At 29.1% G+C, this 21,722-nt stretch overlaps 3 protein-coding genes across 4 annotated transcripts; 1 reads left to right on the top strand and 2 right to left on the bottom strand.

Moving 5' to 3' along the window:
- Positions 1 to 455: 455 nt before the first annotated feature.
- On the top strand, positions 456 to 2,948 carry LOC113860637 (ferritin, chloroplastic). The gene is made up of 8 exons (XM_027493086.1): positions 456 to 884; positions 1,107 to 1,190; positions 1,275 to 1,335; positions 1,457 to 1,544; positions 1,889 to 1,950; positions 2,080 to 2,145; positions 2,329 to 2,392; positions 2,562 to 2,948. The coding sequence occupies exons 1-8, from the start codon at positions 559 to 561 to the stop codon at positions 2,609 to 2,611; spliced, it is 801 nt and encodes a 266-aa protein (XP_027348887.1). The 5' UTR covers positions 456 to 558; the 3' UTR covers positions 2,612 to 2,948.
- Positions 2,949 to 7,330: 4,382 nt separating this feature from the next.
- LOC113862446 (receptor-like protein 7) lies at positions 7,331 to 10,438 on the bottom strand. Its single transcript, XM_027495531.1, has one exon. It carries the CDS (start codon positions 10,436 to 10,438, stop codon positions 7,331 to 7,333), a length of 3,108 nt encoding a protein of 1,035 aa, XP_027351332.1.
- Positions 10,439 to 18,909: 8,471 nt separating this feature from the next.
- LOC113861410 (40S ribosomal protein S4-3-like) lies at positions 18,910 to 21,722 on the bottom strand. 2 transcript variants are annotated; one of them, XM_027494212.1, is made up of 5 exons: positions 21,612 to 21,722; positions 20,665 to 20,742; positions 20,355 to 20,535; positions 20,038 to 20,135; positions 18,910 to 19,673 (listed from the first exon to the last, which is right to left on the bottom strand). In XM_027494212.1, exons 1-5 carry the CDS (start codon positions 21,612 to 21,614, stop codon positions 19,239 to 19,241), a joined length of 795 nt encoding a protein of 264 aa, XP_027350013.1. In that variant the 5' UTR covers positions 21,615 to 21,722; the 3' UTR covers positions 18,910 to 19,238. The 2 variants fall into 2 exon arrangements, with proteins under 2 accessions (XP_027350013.1, XP_027350014.1); XM_027494213.1 differs by lacking the exon at positions 21,612 to 21,722 and adding an exon at positions 21,083 to 21,590 and having other exon boundaries at positions 18,982 to 19,673.

The following is a 21,722-nucleotide window of genomic DNA, read 5'->3' as shown; positions in this document are numbered from 1 at the left end:
AAGATGTTTGTATTTTGTGATTGGTTAGATTTATTTTAAAAATTTATTTATTTTAGACTTTTAAACTCTTTTAATATAAAAAATTATACTCTAAATTTAATTAAAAATATTAAAATAAATTAAAAATAACATATAAAAATTATAAATTAATTTTTGTTATACTTAAAGCAAATTCTTTAAATAAACAATGATCTTTAACACTAGTGGGAGACACTTGTCCCTACTTTTGCGGATGAAGCCACGATTCCTACGTGGATCGAATATTTCCCTTTATTCTCCGTTCACACTTGATATGTTGAGAGAGCACGAGGCCGCCACACGCCCCTTTCGTCACACAATCTTAACCTTCCACCTGTTTCTAATCGAACGGTTCAAAATGACCAATCTAACATCCGAAACTCCCAAAATGCCCCTCTCGCCTACTACTTATATCTTCTTTATCCCTCCCATTCTGCATCCACAGCCACTCAGGGCCGCCATTGATTCTTCTTCCATTCCCCTCTTCCTTACTCCCATTCTCAACCCTTTTCCGATTACCTATTTCGTTATTCTGCTCCAATGGCCCTCGCTTCTTCCAAAGTTTCTTCCTTTTCTGGGTTTTCTCCCTCAGCCTTTGTTGGGGATGCTCAGAGAAAACCAACTTTGCTATCTTCTTCTCTCAGCTTTGCTTTCTCTTCCACCCCTTCTTCTCTGAGCCTCGATAAGAAATTTGGAGGCAGAAACCTTAGGGTTTGTGCATCAACCGCACCTCTCACTGGGGTGATATTCGAACCGTTCGAGGAGGTTAAGAAAGGTGAACTTGCGGTTCCGACAGCACCTCAAGCTTCATTGGCTCGTCAGATATATGCTGATGAGTGCGAATCTGCAATTAACGAACAGATTAAGTGAGCCCTTTTATGATTCTCATTTTTTTCATTTAAATTTGAATCTTTTGTTGTTAATATAAGCAGATCAAGCATTTCCCTCCCCAGTATTAATAGACCACTATGATTTTTATTTGTTAAATATAAAATACAGAATTTAGGATTTTTTTTGTATTTTTATTTTGCGTGCATCTTATGGTGTAGTTGCTGATGTTTTCCATTGTTCATCTCCATTTGTGTCAGTGTGGAATACAACGCTTCCTATGTGTACCACTCTTTGTTTGCATACTTTGACAGGGACAACGTGGCTCTCAAAGGATTAGCCAAGTAACATATATAAAACCTCATGCATTTTCTTCCATTTCTCAAATTGGTTCTCGAATTCACGTGCTGTGTTGTTGCTGAAAACAGGTTTTTCAAGGAATCTAGTGAAGAGGAAAGGGAACACGCTGAAAAGCTTATGAAATATCAGGTTAAATTAACCTTGTACCTAACTGTTTTGACGCCTGATAAGCATGTAAACGCAACTTTTCTGAAGTTCTATTACAATTACACTATCATTGATATCTATTGCTCTTATTAAAATTGTTTAGAACATCCGTGGTGGAAGAGTTGTACTTCACGCCATCAAGAATGTCCCTTCTGAATTTGAGCATGTGGAAAAGGGCGATGCATTGTATGGTGAGTTTGCTGATTCTATTACTTTCTCAGTGCCTTGATCTTTTTTATGGATCTGAATCCTTTTATGTCGTAGAGTATCATATTGGAAAAGGAAAGGTACCCTTTTTATCAAATATATCAAATATAAGTAGAGGGTTCAACAACCAATCATGACAGGTCTTTATTTGATATAAAGATGTATTTTTCTCTTTCTGAAACGGGAATATATCATCTTAATAACATAACAGGATCCAAATTCTTTCTTTATTTGCAGCTGCCAGCTTGACACTTGTGATTCTGTGCACTGTGGTTTATAATGTTATGCTTACTTTTGTATTTCTGTTTTCCTCTATTGTTTGGTGCAGCAATGGAATTGGCTTTGTCTTTGGAGAAGTTAGTAAATGAGAAACTTCTGAATGTTCACAGTGTAATGCCTCTTTACATTTCTGCTTTTTGGTTGCAGTTTTTTTTCTCTTATTTTTCCTTGTTTAGGAACTTACAAATCATTTGATGTATAGTTGTTAAGGCTAATCAATTGATGATTTGTGAAAAATAGGTGGCAGATCGCAACAATGACCCTCAAATGGCAGACTTCATTGAAAGCGAGTTTTTGTCTGAACAGGTGAAACTCATCTTAATCGTGTAGAGTGTTGGGGGATTTCATTAAAAGTTCTAGAATTTAGAAAGAGGAAATAGAAGCATTGCATATATGATACTCATCAATGCAGTGAACGTGAATTTGTATGTTGCCTCTGTCTTTGATTACATTACTAATGTCTTTGTAAAACCTTCTTTTTTGGTACAGGTTGAATCAATTAAGAAGATATCAGAGTTTGTGTCTCAATTGAGAAGAGTTGGAAAGGGTCACGGTATGTATAGCTACTACCATTATTTTTCATATTGGTTAACTAATTTTGACTTGCACTCACCAACCTAATATTAGTATGGTACTTTCCTGCTAAGAGTTAGAAAGGAAGATACCAAGAGTAAGAAGGATACCCTTGGGTTCTAATAAAATTGCTGTTTTGTGGCTTGCAGGTGTTTGGCACTTCGATCAAAGACTGCTTCACGAGGAAGAAGCTGCTTGATGTTGTTAATAGCCTTCGTTTAAATTTGGTCTTTTCTGAAGTTCTGGGCTGTTTTCTACTGTAGAATAGTATTTAAGTGTTTCTCCCATGTACTGAGATTTAGGAACTGAGAGTAATGTAATTGCTAGTTTCTCAGGTAAAAGGCTTCAGGCCTATCTATTATGTAATAACATCTAATAACTGCTTTCAATGAAGACACTCTCAGATGTTTTGGAAATTTCGGTAAAACTGGTGTCTAGATACTGCAGAGTGCTAGGGAAAGTAAAATCCCTCCCATGAGTAATTGAAGGCCACCACCCATGTACCTTCGAATTAAAAATATCAAGAACACCACCTTCCTTAATGATACCGTTACATTGAACTACTTAAAAGAGGTTATTATGGTTTAAAGTGAACGTATAGTTGTGTTACCTGTCTAAAAGAAATGACACGCATACAAGGAAATCACCAATTTGATATTCATAAAAGCTGAATGGCACAACTATATTATTCATGATTTATGTCAATTGTATTCCTGATCAATACACTTGGTTTAAGTAGTTCCTGTATCATTTATGTAGTAACTTTAATTTTCTGAAGGAAATGGATAATACTACAAAGAGTTTCCTCCAGTTCATGCTGGTGGTGTCAGCATGATATGTATTGTAAAGTATAGAAACAAAATCCAGACCCAAAATATATAGACTAAAACTCAGAAAACACCGACTTTTAGAGATTTCAAATTTGCACTCTGATCATTCACTTTCACTTCCTAGGGCGAAAAAGATCAATGATTTGATACTGTCAATCTATGATAGTAGGAGTATAGTGAAGAAATGGAACTGACAAAGCAAATTTGATTCCCCTTCTCTTCTTCTCTCGAACTTACCATACTTACAAACCTGGACTCATCCACCAAGAAAATCCAAAAACAATTCAAGTTGGCCTGAAACAGACCACCCAATATGAAGACCTATTGATCCTTTTCTTGTTGCAGGCATATTGAGGAGAAGAAGATTCAATCATTTTCCACATGACTTGGATATCTGCATATTCACCACAAGACTCCATGTCCTTATAAAGACTAATAAGTCCATTTCTGCATCCTGTAATAGACAACATAAATAAAACAAAGTGGATACAAGTTAATTTACATACTTTTTGTAATCCAGAATCATTGTTGAATGATGATATGTCCATAGCTCTAAGCATACATATTTCACAATTTTCCTAACAAAAATGGCATCTCAATCTCAAGTAGCCTTCTTAAGCTTACCTTCAGATTTGAACCTTAAGTTTGGATTCACCTTACGAAGGATACTCTTAATTGGGTAGATAGACAACCTCTTGAGGTACCTCCAACCCTTCCAAGTCCCCATTTTTTTGGAGCTGATAGCTTTCTCTTCCTTACATCCTCCATTTTATATGTGAACTATGACTTTAAAAAAAATAATGCAATGGTTTCAAGCAAAAGAACAAGCTGAAACCTGCCATACAAGAAAGCAACAAAATAGAAGACAAGGCCTTTTGTGCACTTCATGATTCTTCTATTTTGCGTTAAATATAAAAAATTTGCTTGGATTCCTATCCAAACTGATGTTACATTAATACTACCAAAAAATTTATCAGGAAAAATAGACTGAAACATTGGGTGCGGAAAAAATAATTCTCCAATGTCAAACCAGCAATTAGGTAGTAATTGGAATTTCTTAAAGTTTATGTCGCATAATGAAGGGCTAGAGTTTATAAATAATTAGTTAGAGGAAATTGATTTAGATTTTGCTTTCCCTACTTATATTCATCTCACTAAATATTCTCAATCTAATTACATCTACAAGGAAATTAAGTAGTGTGATGTGGGCCCCTTTTCAAGCGGTTGGTTGGTTTATCTTCAATATCTTTGTGTTTGTATTTGCACTTTCTCTATATTCTTATGCACCGAAATGAAGATTGATTATGCCATGTAAGAGACTTAACGTCCATAGTCCTTAATAATGAAAGCCAAGGTGCTTGATTGTCACAATTTAGTAGGACCAGAAAAGTGATTAATGTTTGAAGTAGCAATTGGATTCTATTTCAATCGCTTTCTGTGCTAACATATGGTTTAGGCGAGTGCAATTTGAAAGTAAGACCGTGGCATGTGTTTGGGAAGTATTTTTCTTGTGGTGCTTCTCAACTGCTTGTTATGACATCTCACCTATATATATATATATATATATGCTTTGAAATTGATTTATCCCTCAAGTTGTCTTAGTCTGTGTGTTTTATTTGGGAGAGGAGTACTGTGGGAATATTTTGGGTGCATGTTCTTGCTCTTTAAGATAACTTTCACCAATCTACTTTTCTGGATTTAGAAGAAGAATCGAAAGGAAAGAAATTGGGTGGAAAGAAAATGATAATAAAGTGAGGTTCTCCAACACAAAATAAAAACGTCACTTCAATATAAAATGTTTTTAATAAGGATATATTTATGAGAAAAATATTACCTATAGACAAATGTGAAAAACCAAATAATCAAAAATATTTTTTTATAATAAGCCAAATATATTATCATTCTATATATTCTTTTTTATTTATTTCTATGTCTTTATTTCTCCTTTTATCCAAAGGATACGTTAATGTACAAGTTTTGTTGGATTTTCAAATGCTATGATCATAACAAGGGTGTAACTAATTAAAAATTGATAAATTTTAATGATTTATTTATAGTGAGTTTGACTAGGTTTTCAAGCTAGGTTCTAATTTATTTAAGATTAGAAGCTTATTAAACTAAATTAAATTGTGTGATAAAAAATTTATTTTAATAGTTTGTAACCTTTTGGTACCTTTAAAAAGGATAATGATAAAAAGAACCCACAATTATTTACACTTTTAAAACAGTCCAAGTTCAATCTTATCCAAGTAACAGGTTTATGCACGCTAGCCCACATAATATATTTTTTTAATCAAAATTGTGTAATTATGCCCTTATTTTCAACATAAAGCATTAAAAAAGTTAATATCTCAAATCTAAAAAATTCAAATAAATTAAAATTTAACGTTATCAATTCATCCAATAAGTTAAAAAAAATTATAAATTTCATCCAACAAATTTAAACTTTAAACTTGGATGACTTATATCATTGTTTGTTTAATATATTTTTTATGATTTATACTTAAATTATCTTTCTTATAAACCTTTTAATTGGTTATTAACTTTTATTTTCTAACAGATGATAGTAACAAGTAACATTATTCATTGGGCAATCGTGGATTTCAACTAAACTATTCTTTACGATTGATCATGTAAACATGAACTGAAAGTATAAATTTTTGTTTGGTAATAGAGATGCTATGTTATTTAGCTCATTCGAACACATGTTACGAGATTAACCTTAATCTTTTGTTTGTTTTGGTGAAACATATTATGTAAGAATAAAAATGTGTAGAAAATAAAGTTCATATATTTGAATGTTTTGTTTTATGAGTGAAAAATAGTATTTTCAAACAAAATGGTGAAATTTTGTATGGAAAAGTGTAATGCTATTCTTTTTATTTTTTCATATTTTATTAAATATTTTTGAAATAATATATAAATATTAAAAATAATTTAAAAATTACATAATTAAGAAAATGTACTATATTTCAATTTTTACTTTTGGTTAAAATTTTTTATTATAAAAATATTTTTAATATAAAATACCTATTTTATCCTCTTTTCATTCAACTAAATAAGTAAAGTAATTTTTTTTCTCTATTTTTATTTTATTTTTATGCATTCAAATAACACATTTTTTTAAATCTTAGTTCTCATATTTTTTTTTCATTATATTCTTTTTTACTTATATTTTTTACTCATTTCATGTTTCATCCAAACAAAGCATAATGTATGTAATTTGGTGCCCTCTGTTTTTTCAGTATATTGGAACACAGAAATAGATTTTGGAAGCAGAAGGTAAAATGAACAAAGAGCATTTGATGGTCACCTAGAGCAGGAGTATTCAAAGACTACCTAGTCATCTTATTTCAAATTGAAGGGAAGGAAAAAAAATTGACTCTTTTAAATAGGGATATATAGAGCGATAAAGTAAGAATGTATAGTTGATTACAGTTCCGTTTATAAAGTATTTAAATTTAAATTAGAAGTAAATAAATTTTCACTTTTTTACCATACACGCCTCTCTTCACTTTAAAATAACTAAATAAATAAAAAAAAACTATTATGTAGAAGTAACAATAACCCCATTTTGAGTTTCCTACTCTTTTTTATAGACTGTTTGCTTTTTATATGATTAGATTTTATTTTTCTTTTACATTTCAATTCAAAATATAGAAAATTCAAAACTACAATGATCATACGAGTGAATTAGATGTAAGATGACTTTTTCTGTGTAATATACTCCGGAGGACGTCACTAATTTCTCCGTATTTAATCAAATTATGAAATGTTTCATACACAAATGAATGTCTAAACGTTAACAAATGAGCTAAATCCCAGGTTTGAAAAGGCAATTAAGTTTAGGTTTGTTTATTTTAAGATTTTTTATTTTCTTTTTCTTTTTTTATTTGCAATAGCAAGTGCATATAGCTTTTCTTAAGCTCAACAATTATATGAGAAACCATGATAAATTATTGATCTAATTATAACTATGTTTTTTGCATACTATTATTGGAGAAAGTTCTTATTTTGCACCAACTAAAACACAACCCAAATGAGAAAGAAAAGTACAATATACGTTTGCTCTACCATCATGAGATCAACTACATTATCCACCTTAGAGTTCTATACTTTTGCCCTCTATAGTGTTCAAAAACAAAACCAAGTTGAGGGACAATCCTATGAAGCAAGTTATCTATTTGCTGCCAATACAAAATCCTCCATCTCTCCAAGAAAATAAGAGGAAGGATGATGATTCCGAAGCCAAAAATGAATCCCAACTCCACACTCAAGATATTCCAGTCAGTTGGTCTATGCATTTCATATGCTAGTGTTAGAGATGATTGACCCACTACATTATTGGTGCAACTTTTCGTTGGAGGCCCACATAATCCTTCATTGCCTTCAAAAGAACTTGATTCAAATGTTTGCATTTGAGCACCTACTGGGATTTTTCCCTCCAAATGATTAAAGGAGAGATTCAAATATGCTAGAAAATTTAAACTTGCAAGCTCTAGTGGGATTTCTCCACTCAAATTATTATTTGACAAGTCCAAGGATTCAAGGTGCACCAAATTTCCAATTGAAGATGGGATATGACTTGAGAAAACATTATGTGACAAGTTAAGAACATACAATGCTCTCAAACTTGCAAGTTCTTGAGGTACTGGACCTTCAAAATGGTTGGAGGAGAGATCCAACGAAGTGAAGATGGTAGGAATTTTGATCAACTTCATTTGCATATCTTTGTTCACAACTGTAACTGAATCCAAGTAGCGACCCCCAAATTCATTAGAAGTGACATAATAAGCAAATATGTGGTCAGCCACAAAATAAGGTTCAGTTGCTAATAATTTCTGTAATTTTATCACAAGAAATTTGTTGATAACTAAGAACAAATTATTGTAACGCATGATGTCATGATTATCAAACATGTCAAAAAATAAACTCCCATACTTTTCATGGGATTCATCTTCATTACCCATCATTTTTGTCCAGCTTCTCAGAAGTGGTCCAGGTAGTGTACCAGTGAAATTGTTGGAGGCTAGATCAACAATATGAAGCATGTCCCAATTACCAGTGCTATTTTCACATCCAATGTGACCTTGGAGTTTGTTTGACCTTAAAATTAGCACTCTTAAGGTGGGAATGTTCCTTAAGAAGCATGGAAATCTGTCACTGAACTGATTGTTTCCAAAATTTAAGACTTGTAGACTCTGACAGTTGCCAAGAGATTTTGGAACAACACCACTCATGAGATTTCCATTGAGATTAAGGAACCTTAAATTACATGAACTTGAAATGGTATCAGAAATATAACCAGTGAGTTTGTTTCCAGCAAGATTTAGTACCCTGAGGGTGCTATTCCTTGTCATCAAACACTTGGGAATGAAGCCATTGAAGCTATTATAGGAAAGATCAAGCAAGCGGAGATAAGAAAAATTACAAAATGACTCACGGATTTTCCCTTGAAAGCTATTATTTGAAAGGGAGAGGAAATATACAAAAGGGAGATACCTATCCATGTCAGGTGGAGCAATGTTGAATCTATTGCTTGAGTAGTCCAAATGGACTGCATATTTTGTGAATGTAGGAATTGATGCAGGAAGTTGATTAGAATGAAGATCAAGGATATATAGATTGGAGTTCAGATCATCAAAGGGTCCTTCCATACTTGAGAGAAAATTGTTGGAAAGATTTAGGTAAACCAAAGAGTTAAATCTCCAAATCCAATTAGGTATTATTCCATGAATTTCATTGTTGGATAGGTCTAAAGCATTTAGTTGGGTTTGGTTTCTCAAAAACCGTGGGAATTCTCTCAACTTGCAAGAAGCCAACAATATATATTTCATGCTAGGAAAGGATGAAAAGCCATGATCATCATTCAAAGTTATATCAACTGATAATTTGTTGTTTGAGAGTCCTAATGTATGCAAATTGTGTAGCCTTTGAATCATATCAAGCTGTATGCTGCCATCAAATTCATTTGCAGAAAGTTGTAGGAATCGAAGACCTTTGAGTTGAAAGATAGACAGAGGAATAGGACCATGTAATTTGTTATTGCTCAAATCAATCAACTGTAAATTAGATGAAGAAACATTTGGAAATTCATCTAATAGACCATCAAATCCATTATGAGAAAGTGTTAGTTCTTGCAAATATGGAAGTGTAAAAAGGGACACAGGAATTTTCCCATTGAGAGAATTATCACCTAAATTGAAAGTGACGAGATTTAAAAGTCCCTCAAAATGAGCTGATGGAATGACTCCTGTGAAATTATTGTGCAAGAGTGATAAATAATTGAGATTCTTGGCCATCTTAAAAGATGGAAGTGAACCAGTAAACTCATTGAATGATAAGTCCAAATGAACAAATTGAGTGAGTTCTGACATTGAAATAGGGAGTGTTTCATTGAATTGGCAGTTAGATAGGTCTAACGTATACAACTGCTTTAAATTGGAAACAGAATCTGGTAATTTCCCAGAGAAATTTGTATCACTAAGATTCATGCTGTGGAGAGATGCATGTTGTGGGAAGTTTGGTAAAAAACCATGAAGGTCCTGGTTGTTTGATATATCAAGAACTTTCAATGTTGGTATTTGGAAGATACCCTTTGGAAAAAATCCACTCAACTTGCAACTGCTAAGATCCATGACATTCAAATTGGAGAAATTCGCTAAGAATTCTGGCACCGGGCTTGAGATATTATTCAGGTTTAGTCTAATTACTGAGAGTTCCTGAAGCTTTTCTAGTGAAGAATCAATTGGTCCTGAGACATTGCATGATGACATGCTCAACACCTTTAAGTTTTTAAGGGAAGATAAAGCATGACACCATTCCTTTCCCTCAGCAGACACCTTTACACCATCAAGATACAATTCTGTGACTTTTGTAAGGTTCTGCAAAAACATTCCAATATTTGGCTTGTGGAGGTTTAGAACATATTCTGAGGCAAGTGAAGTAGACAAGTCAAGTGTAGTCAAATTTGTTAAGTGAGAGATCTCAGCTGGGATATTCCCATGAAAGCCAGCATTTGACAAATTTAAATACCTCAAATTCTTTAGCTTGCCAAACTTGGAAGGAATGGAAGACCTGAAATCATTGTGAGCCAGATTTAAATTCAGCAAATATTGAAGGTTAAAGAGACTTGAATTGTTTAATCCTCCAGAAATTAATTCCTCACTCAAGTCAAGACCAATTACATGGCCCATGTTACACGTTACTCCATTCCATTGACAACAATCACAGCTTTGATTCCAGTGAACCAATTTTTTGGATTTTGCAGGGTTGAATGCAAGGTTGTCTTTCAAGTGGAGTAACAAAAATTGCTGGTGGTCAAGACAGTGGCATGTTGCTAAGCCAATATTGATATTCAAGTTTATCAAGCAAAAGGGTATCAAGAAAGGAAAGAAAATTTGATGGATTCTCATTGGAGATAACTAATAGAATCACCTCAACTATTGGAAGGTTAAGAAAGGTGAGGATGGCGTAGATTTGAAGTTCCAACACACTCCCTTTATAGACATTCAAAAACTCACTTATTGACTATTGTTGACTAGATCATTTAATTATCTAATTCTGACGCTAATGTATTGACATGAAGGAGACAGCCATCAAATTAATTATCATAAACGATCTTTGAATTTCTTTGATCTTAATTAATATATTTACATGAAGGAGACACCCATTAAATTAAAGAATGCCACATCTTCCTTCTTGCCCATGTAAACTTCTGAGCACTAAATTTGGTCCAAATTGCAGATATATTCTGTAGCACAATTAATAGAAAATGTACAGCTAAAAGGGAAATAGATCATTTTTACATGTTAGATTCCTTAGTTAGAAAGGTATAATACAGCTATTAATTTTCTTTTTTCTTTTTATTTATGCGTGAATCATATGTTTGCAACAATATATAGGGACAGAATTTTCAAATTTACAATAAATTAGGCGTATTGTACATGTCCATTTTCTGAGTAATATATCTGGAATTTTCTACACTACCAATAAAAATATATCATAGGGTTTGAGTTAATAGTAATTACTAATTACCATTACGAAGCAAAAATGTTGTATGAGTTGGTTTGGCCATTACCGGCGAAACAGGTTAATTTGAACGTAGTTTCAGATCGAAAAGTGATGTATGTTCTGCTTAGCCTATGGGGTACATAATCTCACCAACAACGTGAGTATGTGGTGGTTCAACAACTATGGTTCAGTTCAATTTCTGTGTTTTCTATGTTATCTCTAACGTTTCAAATTGAGAAATTATTCCGTTTTCTCTTTTGATGCTTAGAAATTTCCAATTAATTTCATACCAGCTAAGGTCGCATGTACCAAAAAAAATGTAGAGTTTAATATTTTATAGCCTTGTGTTGTACATCTAATTTCTCTGAAGTCAAGCGAACAAGATATTAACAATTGCAGAAGAATATAAATAATCTCTAAGATTAGCATGTAGAAAAATAGTTGTAATGTGACATTAAACATGGAAAACAAAACAGAGTCAGGCTATGAATCTACTGAGAAATGTCGATGGTTGTTATTAATTAATTAGGTTTCTTATGACCCTATACTTTTTTAAACAAGGAGTCTTTAAAATATTCTCGTTTAACATTTTCTTTTTCATATACTTTTTATTATTGGCTAAAATTTATTCACAATTTTTTTCAAAATTTTTATCTTAATCTTGTTATCTTTGTAAGAATTTAATAGATTCTACCTCTGCTCTTAAATATAAAATTAATTAGGTAAAAAAAGAGTAAAATAGTTAGCACCAATCTTAAGACTAATTTAAAAGGATATTTAAATTGTTAATAAATTTAATGTAATTAATAAAGTTGATTATATATTTCTTAATTCTTGTAAAGTAATTAAAAATATTATATTTAGGACTAAAGGTAATATAACATCAAATACAAGATGGATTTTCTAGTTGCCAAAGTTTATTCATGTTAGGGATGTGGGTGCATCCTTTGAAATTTTAAGTTTACAAATTGGTGAGAGTCAAGAGATTAAGATTGAAAAGAGATGGAGGTTGTTGCAAAAATAAAACTAGGTTTTTAATTTGAGATTAATGGTTAGTTTAATATTTTTTATAATAAATGCATACATAATCTCCTCTTAGATAGGGATGGCAATGAGTAAGCTACTATAGTATCCATTCTCATACTCGCGTTACCTGTACCTGACCCTATATCTGTATGGGTATGAACATTAATCCATGTACCCGTACTCTTTGGGTACCCGCATACCCATCTTGTACTCATTACTTGCGCTTGTTTGAAAAATAATATTTATAAAGATAAATATGTTTATATAACTTCACATAAGTAGCATAATAATACAAAAATTCAATATTTAGTTGCCGAATAACATACAAACATAGATAAAAAAAATATATTCAAAGATCATAAATGTTAAATGTATCTTAATATAATAATTTTTTAAACTAAAATTCTTAGAAACAATAAGCAAAACTAAATACACAAATTATTTGTCAGTGATAACCCTATCTTGTGTGAGATTTGATCGATTGGCAATGTCAGAGTGACAACGAAATAAATCTGCACAATGATTGTTTCTTCGTGTGGAATCACTTGGTGACCTCTTGTGACAGCATTGACAACTAACTCTAATGAATAACGTTTCATAGTTGTTAGGTTTTAATAAGACAGACATTGAGAATGAGAATAGAGTTAGAGTAGAAAAGTTCAATACTAACAACAAAAAGTGGATACATAAAATATTTTTTTAATTTTTGAATTTGAAATTGTAAAAAAAAATAATAGATTTAATTAAAATAATATAACATAATTAATATATATATATATATTTAATTAAAATAATATAACATAATTAATATATATATATATATATATATATTAATACTAGTATTTTAACTCATATACTATACGAAAGTATTTTATTAAAAATATAAATTTTTGAAAAATTATTTTAATGAATTAAATATTTATAATGTATATAAATTTTAAAAGATAAATGGTCACAATAAAATTTTATAATAAAGAAATATACGTGTATATTAAAAAAAATTATACTTTTTTATCTGAAAAATTAACAAATAAAAATTAACAATAATTTTTTATATTTATTTATTTTCAAAAACTTCTTTGAACGTGAATAAATAGTAAGAATAATATTATTTAGATTCAATTGATTATAATTGTGCTTGTAATACCTATGTTGCATAGAAAAATATTATTTTAAATTAAAATATAAAAAAATAAAATTTAAATATTATTAATAAATAATAAGTTTACGGTAATAGTAGGTGATTGTAAAATTTATAAAATATTTATAATATATTTATTATTTATCGTTCACTTTATGATTTAAACATCAATATGATTTTATTAAAAAAAAAATTTGTCTGAAAAATATTTTATGTGTCATATATAAATAATATTTAAAAAAAAGTCAACCTCATATTAACTATGTAATAATTAAATTGTATTAGCCCAATTAAATGATATAAAATAGTAAATAAATTTTTCTATTAAAAATATAAACTAAAATAATTTTTTTAGTTTACTTTATTATTAAATATATTTTTATATTAATCTTATATAATTTCACATAAGTAATATAATAATACAAAATTTCAACGCATAATTGTAGAATAAAATTCAAGTATATATATATATATATATATATATATATATATATATATATATATATATATACGGGTATGGGGAGGGGTAGGTACTTAGATACCCATACCCGCACACATCCTCATTAAAATTTACAGGTTTTTTCCCACACCCATACCCGTACCCATATAGCAGGTAAATATCCTATTCATTGTGGATAAATTTTGCAGGTGTCTATCGGGTCATCCCTACTTTTAGAGTAATTTTTAAACATTTAACTTTGAAATAAAATCTATTCTTAAAAAAAAAAAAACAAAGAATAAGGTAGTAGCATAATTTGTGTGTCAATCTAGCATTAGTTACATTAAATATTATATAAATGATATGGTGCTAAGTAGGAATGAAAATGAGCAAATTAATTGTGAATTATTCGAGATTAGTTTATTAAATGTTAGCTAGGTTTATTTATTTAATTAATAATTCGTAAATAGTTTACATGTATATGCATCTTATATAATTGCAATTTTATTTATTTTATTTATTTAAAATTTATTTATTTATTTATTATGTGCATGTATTATTTATTTAATTTTAATTTTTAAGAGTTGTATTTCGAATAAGTGATCATAATTTAAAAAAAAAATTCATAATAAATTTTTTAATCTTAATTAACCTTCCGTTGTTTTTATGTAGATAAAAGTATATTTTGTTACGATTTTACTTTATTTTGAACATAAGAATATTTATTAAATGCTAAATTGATTTGAAAAATTATTTAAAACTTATAAAAAATTGAACTTACAAACAAGTTAAAGAATATATTAAGCACTTGAATCTTGCTCATTTAAATAAATGAATGGATGAACATTCATTTTTTCTTTACATGGAAGTCCAAATTGACGGTACATAAGAAAACACGTTTGACTCAATATTAAGTCTCCAATGTCTACATCTTCTATTTATTTTCCTCACTCTCACGTAAATTTTTTAATCTGAATGTTGTTATCTATGAACTTATTAAAGATATTGTCAACTCGAATTTACACATCGTCGTACTCACAATCACTTGTTTCTCGACGACGAGGACTTTTCAAATGCAATGGATCATACTTTAGCACTATTCAAATGAGAAAAATATTAATTTTAATTTTATTTTTCTTATTCAAAATTTATAAATTATAAATATTTTTATTAAAAGAACTAAAGAGAGTGATAGGAGTGGGTGGGGGAGGTCCAGAATCACAAGATGGACTCATTAGTCAACTCGAGGGGTGCAACATTTTTCACGTCCCATTTCATCAAAATGTTGACAAAGTTAGAATGAGTGCAAATTTCAAGGATTTAGTGGGTTTAGTAATTGTGGGTTATGATTTCAACTAAAATTATATTTAAACCACGTACTATTTCAATGATATTTTAATATTTTTTTGTTATAAAGCTTTATTAATTTAATTAATTATTTAAAAAATTTATAAATAAATTAAAACAAAATTTTACATATTTTAAAAGATAATTAATATTTTATTAGACGATATATCGTTTAAAATATAAATAAATAGCTATATTATATATATATATATATATATATGAATATTTAAATTTTATAAAATTTTATATACATGATAGTTATGATGATACTATAAAAATTAACTATGGAATGATAAATTTTATTTTAATAAAATATTAGTAGATGCATTGTTTTATTAAGTTTAACAGGTAATAATGTTATTATCACTTTCTAGTAATTCGTAGCAAATATTTTTTTTAAAAGAAATTTAGGTAGTTTTGGAAAATTATTAAAATTCTATAAATTATAAAAATAATAATAATAAATACTTAAAGTAATAGTTAAGCATGAGAAAATTTATGAATAATAAATATAAAAATTAAATATAATATAAGAATTTTTAAATTTTATCTAAAAAAAGTCCTTTAATTTTTTTATTTGACATTAAAATTTTATAGTATTTTAAAATTACCTTTTAATGTTATATAAATACATGAATTTTAATAAAAGCAATTATGATATTATGATATACATACAATTATTTCACCATCAATTTATTTCATTATCTTCTCAGTTTTTTTTTTATCTATTTTGTATTTCATAATTAAATAATTTAAGAAATTATTAAGTATTTGTTACTTCTGTGTTCATAAAAATTATAGAATAAAATAAATAGACATTTCATTATACATGCATGCGTAGGATTCTTTTATAAGAAATGAAAGATAAACGACTTTCTAACGTTATATTTAATCATTTTTATATCTGCAACATGGATACGTAATAAAAAATTTATATAATGATTCCACAAAGAGAAAATGATAAATTAAATTTAAAATTATCTAAAACTTGAGTTAAAATCTTAAAGGAGCTTAAAATATTTGTTAAATAAGTTATAGTATCAATATATTATAAAATTAAAATATGACTGATTTAGTATATATTAAACATAAAAGGCTATAAATTTTTTGTATTTGATACTTTATTAATCATTTGAAACTAGTTACATCTGATAATTAAATGAGATGTTAAAAAAGTTTTTACTTTACATTCCTTGGAACTTCACTAATCAAACCATGGTCTAAAACTCTCTCATAATACTTTTGGTATGAAAATGAATTTAAAATATTAAAATGAATAAAAAATAAAAGACTAAATTAAAACATAAAATAAATTTGAAGAATTAAATAAATAAAAATTGAAAAAAATAAACTTAAATCAAAATTTAAAAAATAATTTAATATTTAATAATAAATATATTTTTTATGCGCTGGGGATATAGTCTGTCATCCAATATTTGGCGGGAAAATGATTTATTTTCTAAAATATATTATTGGACTTGGAAGTACATAATGATATGTGACCATAGTCAACGGTGGAAGAATTTTTATTTTTATTTTTTTTCAAATATGAAAACTCCAATAGAGATTCAAATGTCATAGAGTTTAGGTTTGTTTCGTTTTTTATTTCTTTTTCCTCGTTCCATCAAAACCAAATTGGTCACGTATAGCGGTATAGGTTAGTTCTATCTAATTAGTCGATTTTTTAATAAAAGAAAGTAAAGAAAAACTAAAAAATTATAATTTTAAATATTAGACTCTCATAATATATCATTTTTAAGGAATAATTTGAAACTTTTGATTAAAAAAGCTCTCAGTTTAACTAAAAATTTGTACATTTATTATCTTTGTGTAGAGTGTATATAATAATGGATCTAGATAGTCAATTTAATAATAATAATAATGATTAAAAATATTTAAATCAACTAACGTGCCGTTCTTTGAGTTTGAATATAATTATTTTTATATTTCGATTCTAAATAATACTAATAAATGTACATGCTAAGCATAAATTATTTTATATCATAGTTTTAAAGAGTCAAATAAGAAACAATAAAAAAAAGCTACTCCATACAAACCAACAAAAAAACATAGTAAAAAAGCACAAATCGTGACATGTCTTACTAATATATTTTGGCTCACTGTTAATTTTAATGGGTTTAAATTTTTAAAATTAGAGCCAATATATTTTAAGGATAGATTTAAGTTATATAATTTGAATGTTGTAACTTAGTCTATTGTGTTTTTTTTTAAAGTTTTTTTTTTTTTAAATAATTTAATATTAGTTAAAAGCATTTAAAATTTGATAAAAAAAATATTTTACATATCATAATTTCATATTTATATTTTTGATAATATTCATTTAAAATATATATTATAATACTATGATATTTATGTTTTAACTATTAGTAATATTAAAATTTATATATTATTTGTAAATTAGATTGACTCAATTGTCAATATTATTGAATCATGTTAGCATTCAAAATAATAACATTATCAAAATTTTGCGTTAAGAAAAAAAAATAGTCATTTTAAAACATTTCTTACTAATTTCATCATGACTCTCAAATCATGTATAATAACAATACTAAATCAAATATAATGAGTAATGGCATCTTAAATCAAATATTAAAAATCTTAATGTTATAATGATTTTTAAATTCTTTTAGTTATTATTCTACTCTAATAATTCTGGTTAAGAAGAATGCCTTTGTTATGCCAATTCTACTTAGAAGGCAATAAGTTACTCTTATAGCATGTATTTAAACAATGCTCAAGGCTCTAAGTTGTGTAGAAATAATAACTTTTAATTTATTATGAGTTTAATAATAGATTCAATAAGTTCTTGCTAATAACTAGATTTACTGAAGAAGTATTAAATTAAAAACCCATATAAATGGATGCTTGAGAGGGAAAAAAAAAGACTATATATAGATAATGAAGAACCATAATAATGAATTATTTAGAATGTCTGTGCCATAAGAAACTGCAGACTCACCATTATTAGTAATACAACTATGCACAAAGTTTCTTCCAATAATGAGTTACCATCTCTTATTACTTACTTTGGTAAATTATTTTATATATTTTAATGTTATCTTTTTGATGAGTTCATTTTTCCCAACCTTTAAGACTGATTTTAAATTCATAAAGTAATCATTTTTTATGAAAAAATATATTTATTTTATTTTTCTATTCTTAATGCAATAGATGTTTTTTTTTTAATAAAAACTTATTAATTTTAGCTGGTTAAAATCAATTCTAAAGACTGAAGTTAACATTCTCTTTTATTTAAAGCTAAAATTTTATTACTATTTTGATAACTGAGTTACCTAGTTGAAATTCTAATTTGCTACTATATAAATGTGAGTGCCTATGCTTACTGTTTATAAAAATTATCTTAAATGAGATTATTAAAATGATTTTCTTTCTCATTATGCCATGCAACTTTTATTGCATACAATATTTCACTTTTTTTATTTTATTCTTCTTTTTCAAAATTTATCTCTTTAATTTAATCCCATTTAGTATAATAAAATATTTATTAATAAAACTACTCCTTTTTAAACTCAATTTCTTAAGTATAAAAATACTCATAATATACTTCTAAATTTTATTAAAAAATAATTTTAATAATACTTGTCAAAATTATCTAATTTTAAAAAAGACAATACTAAAAGTAACTAAAAAATCCCATCCAAGTGCTTTCAATTTTTTTCTCGTCTCTCTTAGATTGCGTTCTCTTTGCTCGAGATAAGTGGTGAGACATATGCTTCAAAAGAGTCATTTGAATAAAAAGCTAAGCAGATTAAGCTCGCTCTTGTGTGAGTGAAATCAATCATAGATCAGTATCACAACCAGTAGATTGTAAATACAATTTTAAGACAAAAATGAATCAAAATCATCTCACCAAACATATGAATAAAGTGAGCAATTGAACTCAATTTGTGATGCTAAAACTGAAACTTTTCTCACACTAAACTTAAACCAGCCTCCAAAGACAAAATCTAAAACAGCTAAATTGTCCAAAAATATTATGTAATCAAATTTAAGCAGTTGCCTCATGTTGAGCAGCAAGCCTCTTTCTAGCCTCCTCAATGATAGACAATTTGATACCTCGGCCTTTGGGAAGAGACACCCAAGGTTTTGTTCCTTTGCCTATCATGAAGACATTACCCATGCGAGTTGCAAACTCATGACCAGTGGCATCCTGGACATGGATGGTCTCAAAACTTCCTTTGTGTTTCTCCCTGTTCTTGATGACACCGACACGACCTCTGTTCCTTCCCCCAGTCACCATAACAACATTTCCAACATCAAATTTGATGAAATCAGTGATTTTGTTAAGTTCTAAGTCTAGTTTGATAGTGTCATTAGCCTTGATTAGCGGATCAGGATATCGGATGGTGCGGCCATCATAGGTGTTCAAATAGGGGATCCCCTTCTGCCCAAACTGAACAGATCGAACCTTGCAAAGCTTAAACTGCAAAATGTTGGAGGGAGGATGGATTATTTTAAAAAAATTACTATAAAGAAAACAACTAAATTACAAGGGTATACAGTACTAAGGAGATTTAGGTATAAATATTCATTTCCTGTTAGACTTCCCTGTTCGTGCTTTGAGAAAGTCTACACATCAAACATAAATATTCAAACAAGCTTTTAATATACTACGAAGTCCAAAATTTGTTCATCCAACTACAGCAACTTCTTTTAGTGATAACAATGAGCACTGATCAGTTGGCCTACATTATGTAGCAGAAAAAGAACAAAGATACAATATAAAAAACCAAGCAATTTTATATTAAAGGCTGAAAATACAGACATTATGAAGGGACTAGACTGACCTTTGCCTCATCATCCCTTAGAGAGTGAAGACGGAAACGACCCTTTGTGTCATAGAGAAGACGGAAATTTTCATTTGTCTTGGGAATAGATACAACATCTGCAAAGTGGTAATAGAAAGATTAGAATAAGACTATCACTAATTAAACTTTAGAACCATAAAGCTGCTTAATTGCATTGTCTAAATACTCAGTTACTCATTATATTTCTATACTGACAAGGATAGATAATTGCCAAAATTGTCTGTTTAATCAAGGCAATAGATCTGAAATCAAATTTTAAGCAATGCCATGTGTCATTCAAGTCTAGACACACGTACCCATAAAACCAGTAGGATATGTCTTGTCTGTCCTAACCTTGCCATCAACAAGAACATGGCGCTGCATCAAGATAGCAATCACTTCTCTATATGTGAGAGCATACTTTAGTCTATTTCGCACGATAAGGATCAAAGGCAGGCACTCCCTTGATTTGTGGGGTCCCGATGATGGCTTTGGTGCCTGTACAACCAGAGTACCAGACAAATTGATTACATGAGGTCAAATGGAAAATACAAATGAAAACACAAACAACACAATAGCCTTCCCACTAGGTAAATACAAATGAAACAAGTAAAAGCTAGTTCATACAAAGGCACCACCAAGCTTGTCAAGCATCCAATGTTTTGGGGCATTGAGCCGCTTCAAGTGTTTCTTCAACCCTCTGGCCTGAAATACATGAAAAAGGCTAAAAGTTTAGACGAGGAAAAATTCAACAAGCTTTATATGTGTGGTGAGACATTCAGAAACTTTGTAATAAAACTTTGTAAGCAAAACAACGAGAAATAGACATATTCAGAAATTTATTGTATAACACAGAATCAAAAAAGGGGGGAGAAAATATAAATGATTAAATGAGATCATTAGCAAGACTAACAACTCTCAATTCATCAAACCTAGGTTGAGCTGGTGAGGAGATTGAGGCATGATTAACTTAACTCTAACTGAGAACTAAACAATTGAATTGAGAGATCAGAATGAATCAGAAAATGGACAACAAGAAAATTACCCAACTAAGTCTACAAATAATTCCATGGGCAGGACTCCTGCTGGAGTATCAGCCTCAAGTATGAGTAATAACAGGTTCAAACTACAACTGTATGCTCAAACAGAAATTGAACTCTCAACTTCTTAGATTGTCACCCATCTTTTCTCACAGTTCTTGTTCTTCCCGTCCTATCTCTCATATTTGTAAAAAATAATGTATGAAATTATTGTATAAATAGAATTTATCTACAGTTTTTTCCACCCTCTCCTCTAAAATAATAGTCCCCTTTTGGGCTCTTACTGAAGCCAATAAAACCGCACAAACAATTGCACGGTATTAGCACAGATAACAAAATTTAAGCATAAACAGCTATACCTTAACGAAATCCAATAGATGATAAGTTCATAAATAAAAAAAAAAAACATGTTGAGTTTATTGAGAAACAAGTGCCACAAACAAGAAAATAATATAATGCAAAACATTAAAAAAAAAAGTGTGATAACAGGAACCAAAAAACAAGTGAAAATGTGGTATGAGTTTGAACACTAACCATTTTGGTGTCCTGTACGATAACAACGTGTGTGTGTGTGTGTGTGTGTTCTATGTGGTTGTCACTGCACAAAGAGGATGTGAATCGGTGAAAAAACCTAAATCCTACCTT

The sequence above is a fragment of the Abrus precatorius genome, unplaced genomic scaffold (assembly GCF_003935025.1).
Source record: "Abrus precatorius isolate BTA unplaced genomic scaffold, Abrus_2018 Scaffold3, whole genome shotgun sequence".
In the NCBI taxonomy this organism is placed as follows: Eukaryota; Viridiplantae; Streptophyta; class Magnoliopsida; order Fabales; family Fabaceae; genus Abrus; species Abrus precatorius.
Note: the sequence above shows the minus strand (reverse complement) of the source record. Positions and strands in the feature narration are given on the sequence as shown.

Excerpts from the sequence above, each read along its gene's own strand:
- LOC113861410 (XM_027494212.1), bottom strand. Across the intron at positions 20,536-20,664 it reads ACAAGCTTGGTGGTGCCTTT|GCACCAAAGCCATCATCGGG; the intron begins GTATGAACTAGC and ends CTGGTTGTACAG. Across the intron at positions 19,674-20,037 it reads TAAGGGATGATGAGGCAAAG|TTTAAGCTTTGCAAGGTTCG; the intron begins GTCAGTCTAGTC and ends AACATTTTGCAG.
- LOC113862446 (XM_027495531.1), bottom strand. The coding sequence starts at position 10,438 with ATGGGCCATGTAATTGGTCTTGACTTGAGTGAGGAATTAATTTCTGGA.
- LOC113860637 (XM_027493086.1), top strand. The coding sequence starts at position 559 with ATGGCCCTCGCTTCTTCCAAAGTTTCTTCCTTTTCTGGGTTTTCTCCC. Across the intron at positions 1,545-1,888 it reads AAAGGGCGATGCATTGTATG|CAATGGAATTGGCTTTGTCT; the intron begins GTGAGTTTGCTG and ends TGTTTGGTGCAG. Across the intron at positions 2,146-2,328 it reads GCGAGTTTTTGTCTGAACAG|GTTGAATCAATTAAGAAGAT; the intron begins GTGAAACTCATC and ends TTTTTGGTACAG.